Source organism: Octopus bimaculoides, chromosome 11 (assembly GCF_001194135.2).
Source record: "Octopus bimaculoides isolate UCB-OBI-ISO-001 chromosome 11, ASM119413v2, whole genome shotgun sequence".
Taxonomy (NCBI): Eukaryota; Metazoa; Mollusca; class Cephalopoda; order Octopoda; family Octopodidae; genus Octopus; species Octopus bimaculoides.
In genome coordinates this window covers 2,580,044-2,588,134 of record NC_068991.1, presented here as the reverse complement: position 1 = coordinate 2,588,134, position 8,091 = coordinate 2,580,044, and the positions used below count along the sequence as shown (strand labels likewise).

At 40.4% G+C, this 8,091-nt stretch overlaps 1 protein-coding gene across 2 annotated transcripts in view; it reads right to left on the bottom strand.

Moving 5' to 3' along the window:
- Window positions 1–1,737: 1,737 nt before the first annotated feature.
- LOC106884065 (uncharacterized) overlaps window positions 1,738–8,091 on the bottom strand; it is a 66,518-nt gene continuing 60,164 nt past the window's right edge. For both annotated transcript variants that reach the window (XM_014935280.2, XM_014935281.2), the window contains exon 5: window positions 1,738–4,018. In XM_014935280.2, the coding sequence (XP_014790766.1) occupies window positions 3,803–4,018 (216 nt within the window). In that variant the 3' untranslated portion in view covers window positions 1,738–3,802. The remainder of the gene's footprint in view (window positions 4,019–8,091) is intronic.

Genomic DNA, 8,091 nt, shown 5'->3' with positions numbered 1-8,091 from the left:
TTTTCGCTGTTTCTGTTTCCTGCAATCGTACCTAGGAGTAAAGGGACTGGTCCGTGCCAGGCAACGCTTTTATGAGGGGACACTTCTGTATCTGTCGCACAAGGTGTGTGGGGACGGAGGGGGAAGCCAATTCAAGGACTGACGCGGGCAGCATGCATTCTAGCTGTGTCACTGTTCTGTCCACATGACAATTACCACCACCACCACCACATCATCATCATCAGCGTTATTATCGTTTTAATCACCATCTCTCTCTTTCCTTTTTTTCTACATTTTTCATAGAATAAAAAAATTCTGTTTTTTTGTATGTTTACCAAGAATGCAACTGTGTTTGTACGTATGTATATTCGTGTGTATGTATGTATATCTATCTACCTGTCTGTCTGTCATATATATATATATATATATATATATATAGAGAGAGAGAGAGAGAGAGAGAGAGAGAGAGAGAGAGAGAGAGAGAGAGAGAGAGAGAGAGAGAGAGAGAGAGAGAGAGAGATGTATATATACACGCGCACACGCGCACACACACACACACACATACACATACACGTATTACATTTATAGCTTATGTTCTTGGTATAACTTTAAACTGCATCTGGTAGTGGGTCCCTGGTTCGGCAGTTTCGCGGTTTTGAAGAATGCTGTGTGGAGCCATCTCTTAACCATTATTGTTCCCAGGTCTATTCTGATCCATATTAGTACCTGCCAGGATCACAGCTATAGATTAATTAGCATGTCACGGAATTGTCACCTGAAGACGGGCAGTCACAGACACTCCACTACAAATGAGGCCCGAAAGGATAAAAGGCAAAGTCGACGTCGGCGGAATTTGAACTCAGAACATATGTTCGGACGGAATGCTGCTAAGCATTTTGTCCGGCGAGCTAATGATTCTGCCAGGAGGAGGAGGAGGAAAAGGAAAAGGAGAACAAAGAAGAAGAGGAAGAAGAAGAAGAAGAAAAAGAAGAAGAAGAAGTAGATATAAATCAAAGCAAACAATATGGCTGCCGTCAGTCGGTGTGTTTACATGCCACAGCGTTTGTGTTTTTGTTATCATGATTTTCTGGCAGGCATTTATCTGTTTTTGGCAAGTGGGAGATTATCGTAGCAATGGCGGTGGTAATGTGGACAGTGGTGGTGGTGGTGGTGGCGTTGGAGTCTATTTTGTTTACGGTAGAAGTGTTGATGTTGATGGCGGCAATGTTGAAGATTCCAATATCGATGGAGATGTTATTGATAATAAGCAAAGATAGTTTTTTGACAGTTTTGCTGTTGTTGTTGTTGCTGATAGTGGTGTTGTTGTAGATTATAGCTCGTACGGGTCAGCCTTAGTGAGCAGACCTTTGATCAAAAGCGATCCAGCTGTGACCGAGGCGAGTTAGAGTTGGGCATAGTTTATCTAAGACTATATTATTTTACGTGTCTCTCCTTGTTTAAGATGGTTGACTCTTGATTTGGCGAGAGATTTGACTGATACTTCTAGCAGAACAAGCGACCGCATGAAGTCATCCTTGTTTGCTGGAGTTGCAGATGTTGTTTATTGCCTGCTGTTGTTGTTGTTGTGGTGATTAATTCCCGTGCACGAATAAGCATGCGGTGCCCCAGTATGGCCGCAGTCTAATGACCGAAACAAGTAAAAGATAAAAGATTGAATTATCAATAGAAGTAAAACAAATACAATTCTCAGAAAAAACAAAACAAAAAACAAAACAATTCTGCAAACAACAAAGACCATTTTTACATTATCGTTTCTTTATTTCAGATTTTAATTTTCCTCCATCTCCTGGCTCCACTATCATCATCATCATCATCATCGCCTATAATAGTTCTCATGAGTATATATATATATATATATATATATATATACCAAGCCTTGGTGTCAGTATCTCCGTTGGAGAAGAAACGGGGGTTGTGTGTGTGTTTGTGGTTTAAGGAGGGAGGTTGCGAAATGATATTTTTTAAAAAATATGTTTTATCCATTTTCCTTTAAAATTTCATTATTTATTTATTATTTATTCATTTACTCAAAAGATAAGGTTTGTAAATTGTCAGGATCGTTAGAGCACAGAGAGAGAGAGAGAGAGAGAGAGAGAGAGAGAGAAAGAATCCTTGCTGTATTTAGCTCACAACTCTTTACGTTTTGAGTTCAAATGCAACTAAGCCCGACTTTGCAAATCATCTTTTACTTGGGACGATTTAAAGAAGTTTTACCAATCAACTCCTGACCGAGAATTGATTTTTCTCGTTTGTTCTTTTCTGTTAGATAAACTATGCAGCCTTGTTATGTTGATTTCCCAAAAGAATGAAATGGTGCTAAGAACTTCGTAATGTGTAAGCAACAAGCATAAATAAATACGCGTATTTTATGCATTTTCTTCCTTATTCCTTAATTTCGAAATCAAACTACAAACCCTGCCAAATATTATTATATGAGGATTATCTCCCTTGTACTAATCGTCCACTAGAAGTCTCCACGTGCTTTTGACACTTTTACTTTTAACACGATGACCCCTTGGATACACAAACATCCACCATCACCTTCACCGCTACACACTATACTTCCTATACGTGCATAATCATGAAAAAACACACACACATATGGTCACGTGTTTTTAATATATATATATATATATGTGTGTGTATACATATATATAAATGGAATGGGGTTTCGACTAATTAAATCCATACCATCGGCTCCTCTGGGCAGACGAGTAAATGCCAACGATTTGAGGTCAGTCCATAGAGGATTGGAAGTATTTATTACAATGTCAATGGGATACTGAGGTAATAGATGTAATGACCCACATATTACAATGGACTGGACACATTGAACAATTAATAATAATAATTATTATAATTGTTGTTTTTAAGATAAGCACCGAAATTTTGGAGGTTGAGATTATTCCATCGACTCCAGTACTTGACTGGTACTTTACTTTACTGATCCCGAGGGGATGGAAATCAAAGCTGACCTCAGCAGGATTTGCATTTAGAACAGTGGTTGTGAAACCGGGTTCTGTATAAGATTTTATTATTAAAGTTTATGTACAATAAAGTGGCTATATTTCTACAATACTTAAGGTATATTAACAATTTTTTCTACATTTCTTAATGATATTTAATTATTAAAGAATTTTAAGATTATTTTTTAGCATTGAATTAGTTTGAGGGTTCGGTAGAGTAAAATAGGAATTAATAGGGTCCGTAGGGGGGGGGGATGGTTGAGAAGCATTGGTTTAGAAAGTAATGAGTCGGAAGAAATGCTGCTAAACATTTTGTCCGTCTCGTTGACGATTCTATCACTTCTTGGCCTTTCGATGTTAGCATAGGCACAAGGCCTAAAATTTGGTCGGAGGATGGCTTAGATATGCTTAAACCATTCTCAGTTCTTGACTGGTATTTCATTTCATCAGCCTCGGAAGGATGAAAGGCAAAGTCAACCTCGGCCGACTTGAATTTAGAAAGTAAAGAGCCGGAAGAAATACAGCAAGTCATTTTGTTCGACGCGCTAACAATTCTGCCAATCTCATGAGGCTGCAGATATTTACACACTGATCAGTCGATATTTCTTCGTCTTTATCGTTTCACTTCATCACTGGTTCGATCCTCTGCCGCGGAACGGATTCGATTCATTTTTATATAATTCTTTTTCGGTTTTGTTTTTATTTGTATATCATTATTATTATTATATTATTCTTATTATGTGTATATGTATTCATTTATTATTTTTTTGTATGTATGTATGTATGTATGTATGTATGCATTTGTGCTTGTGTTTGAGCGTTTGGGTCTGTCCTGACTACAACGTTGATATAGTAGACAAAGCTGGGGCGTGGGTTTGTAGACTGGCCACCAAGTCACGTGCTACGACGACCGACATTTCAGGTAACAAATGTATGACCACAGTAGTTTGCAACCCCCATGGTGGCATGTTGACTCCGAGCGTGACCGTTCTGCGACTGATCGGCACCGTTCTTGGTCGGCTGTTTTTCCAGGACTCGTTACAACGATGGAACTGCAAAAGAAAATACAGAATTGCATAAATAAAATTTTTAAAATTAGCAAATGAAATCATGAATAGAACCCTTCTTCTCAGACTTGGTTCGACGATAACTTATCACCATTCCACATTGTTTATATGAAATAGCGAAACGATACACAGGCGTCCGACCGAGTGTCATGAGATATACTTTTGAAACCGGGAACCAATTACAGCTTAAGGGGTGCTTTTCCTCTTGAAAATTACCCCGAATAGCAGCCTGCTTCTTAGAAACCCTATGTGAAGGTTCGGATTCCTGGCAAATTTTATCTTTTACTTGTTTCAGGCATTAGACTACGGCCATGCTGTGGCACCGCTTTGAAAAATGTTTAGTCGAATGAATCAACCCCAGTATTTATTTATTCTAAGCCTGGTACTTATTCAATCGATACATTTTGTCAAACCGCTAAGTTAAGGGGACATAAATACACCGACACCGGTTTTCAATCGGTAGTGGGGGGGGACAAGCACAGACACAAAGACACACACACTCATGACAGGCTTCCAAATCTACTCATAAAAGCTTTGCTCGGCCCACAACTATAGTAGAAGACATTTAAAGCCCAAGATGCCATGCAGTGAGACTGAACCTGGAAACATGTGGTTGAGAAGCAAACTTCTTATCACACAGCCATGCCTGCGCCTATACATTGTGATTGAAGAAAAGGCTTACTAAAATTGAAGTGCGATTTGATTGTAAGCCGGCAAATACGATTCGGTCAAGTACGCTGTTTCCCTTCACCGGTAAAAAACCACCAAGATACGAGCCAACGAGGAAACCTTCACTCATCTAAAAATAGCTGCCAAATTTCCTTCAGAGTATATCCTACTGTCTTATATAGAAGGCAGGAACACGTTTCATAATGTAGTGGCAACTGTACTACGTTTGAAAATATAAAACAAGTTAGTTACGGGTCGGCTAGGAACCATCTTGGATCAAATGTTTGCAGGATCAGAAGTGACCAAGAGCCAAATAACGACGACGACAATAACAACAACTGCTACTACTACTACTACTACTACTACTGCTGCTGTTGCTGCTAATTGCTTGGTTGGGTGATATAAAGCACAATTAAGGAGGCGTGCGATACCCGATAACATCAGGTACACGTGTTCACATTAACTTTCATGTGCATGTCAGTGAGTGTGTGCACGTGCGTGTGTATGCGTGTGTGTGTGTGTGTGTGTGTGTGTGTGTGTGTGTGTGTGTGTGTGTGTGTGGTGTGTGTGAGTGCGCGCGCGTTTTTGGGGGTGAAAGAGAGACGTGGTTATGTTTGGCGGTGTGTAAGCTCAGCGAACAATACCAATCGTGTTTCTTGGTCTCTTAAGAGATGAGTTGCTTTAGAAGAATGGTAATAATAGGCGTGGTGGTATAGCTTAGCGATACACGGATGGGGGTGGGGAGGAGAGAAAGAAACCACAGCAACATAGACAACAACAACAACATCAGCAACATAACCACCGTCACCACCTCTCCACCACCTCCCATATACAATACCCGTCGACTAACATCACTTATAACACCTGAAGCGATATCATTACCACAACCATCATACTCACCACCACCATCCCACATACAGCTACCCGAACTATCATCATCACGACTACTGCGACTGAGGCATTCACATACCAAATAACCCATATATATATATATATATATATATATCACCCCACTATTTACTGACTTATATATATATATTTATACATGCAAACCCACTATCACACCAGCCAGCCTGCCAGCTAGACAGCCAGACAGCCTGTCAGACAGACAGACAAGCAAGCAAGCAGACAGACAGACAGACAACTTGACACACAGACAGAGAAAGCTTTGGAATCTAAGGAATTGTTTAAGATGCAAATGTGATGAGGACCAGGTGCCCGTACTTAGTGAAGCAATCCCCCCCAACCCCAACCCTCACCCCACCCGTTAAAATTACCACCAACACCACCACAACCACTACCCTAATCATCATCACTATCATCATCTGTTGTAGCAGCAGCAACAGCACCGCCACCGTCACCACCATAACTACAATCATCATCATCATCAACATTATCATCATCATCATCATCAGTTGTAGCAACAGAACCACTACCGCTGCCATTACCGCTGCCGCCGCCACCACCACCACCACCTTCACCACCACCACCACTACCACCAGCATCAGCATCACCCCTTCCACACGTCAACTCCCTAAACAGCAACCCCAACAAACAAACACACAATAAATAGCGCCTATGATGGTATCATTACCATCTGCACAGCGGATGCTTTAACATTTTGCTGATTTCTCTAAAGTCAGTGGTTCTCAGCCGGGGTCCATATGGCCCTTTAAGGGTCCATACAATATTTTGCAATAATTCTTAGGCGCAGGCGTGGCTGTGTGGTAAGAAGCTTGCTTTCCAACCACATGGTTCCGGGCTCAGTCCCACTGTGTGGCACGTTGGGCAAGTGTCTTCTGTTATAGCCTCGGGCCAGCCAAAGCCTTGTGAGTGGATTTGGTAGACGGAAACTGAAAGAAGCCCACCGTATATTATATGTGTGTGTGTCTATCTGTCTGTCTGTCTGCACGTGTGTGTGTGTGTGCTTGTGTTTGTCCCCCCACCATCTCTTGACAACCGATGTTGGTGTGTTTACGTCTCCATGACTTAGCGGTTCGGCACTAGAGACCGATAGAACAAGTACCAGGCTTACAAAGAATAAGTCCAGGGGTCGATTTCTCCGACTAAAAAGGCGGCGCTCCATTTTCAGTCAAGAATGACTGGAACAAGTAAATGCTAAAAGAATTCACAAAATATTTAATCATAAAAATATAAGAATTTTGTTTTAACATTGAACGGGTATGAGCACCCATCCGTGTAAAATAGGTATGAAAGGCGTCCATGGGTAAAAAAAATGGCCGAGTAACGCTAGTCTACGAAATTGTCTGAAGACAGTCAGTTGATGGCGGGACTTCAGGTTTTTGACTCCAAGCTTGATTAAGCTGAATGCTGACATGGAGAAAATTGCCGTTTACTGGTTCATTTTAAAACCCAGCCCTCAAGTCGAATTTATTGACTATTTCTACGATTCATTTTCTGCAAGTGTAGTCTGAATTTCTGGTAGTATTTCTCGAAATCCCACGAGTCCATTATTCCCAATATAGACAACCAAACTCTGTAATACATTCTTTGTTTAGGATTAATTTTATTTTGCATTCAAGTTCTCTCAGAGCCACCTTTTGTCTCATGAAGGAGGAACTTCTATACTGTTTCTCATCTTGCTAGAAATAAAAGCTAAATCTCCAATCAAATCTCAGCGAGCGATCTACAAAAGAGACGGTCACATCAAACACTGTAATCGTAGATAGATATACAAAATGACAGGTCATACATCGGCTACGAGGGCTGACGTGGAACTAAAAAATAGTGCGTGTGCATGAGTTACTTTATACTTTCGTGAAAGGCATGGGCATCACAGCTTCCCATATATTTATTGTCCGTAAGTCGGACTTCATTTGCATAAGGAACATGCTTTTTTCGTTCGTCGCGACTTTATCGCATGACGTAACAGCTGATAAAAGAGGAGACTGGCTTTAGATAACGAGCTGGTGGTGGATGGATAATATGAAAGAGAGAAAGAGAGATGGCGGGGGGCAGACAAACAACCAGACAGCCAGACAGAAAGATCTGTTATAAGATCCAATTATATAAGACTGGAAACGAAAGAAATCGGTTGATGATATTCTTATCTGTGAATGTTCAGGGCGAGTGTTTGAGTGTACACATGTATGTACACGAATGCATTTCATGATTATGTCGGTGTCCATAAATTACACTTACAATATCTAAAATACAGAAAACAAATCCAAAGATAAGGATTACCCAGCAGAGATTATTGGAAAATGTAGACAAAGAAATAAAGTTTGATTAGAAGCATAAGAACACTTCCGGGTGGGCTCCATTGGTGGCACGCAACAAGATCTCAACTCTAATAGATACACTAAAGAAGCTGTAAAGATAATTTATTGAACACCCTATATACACACACACATATATATATATATATA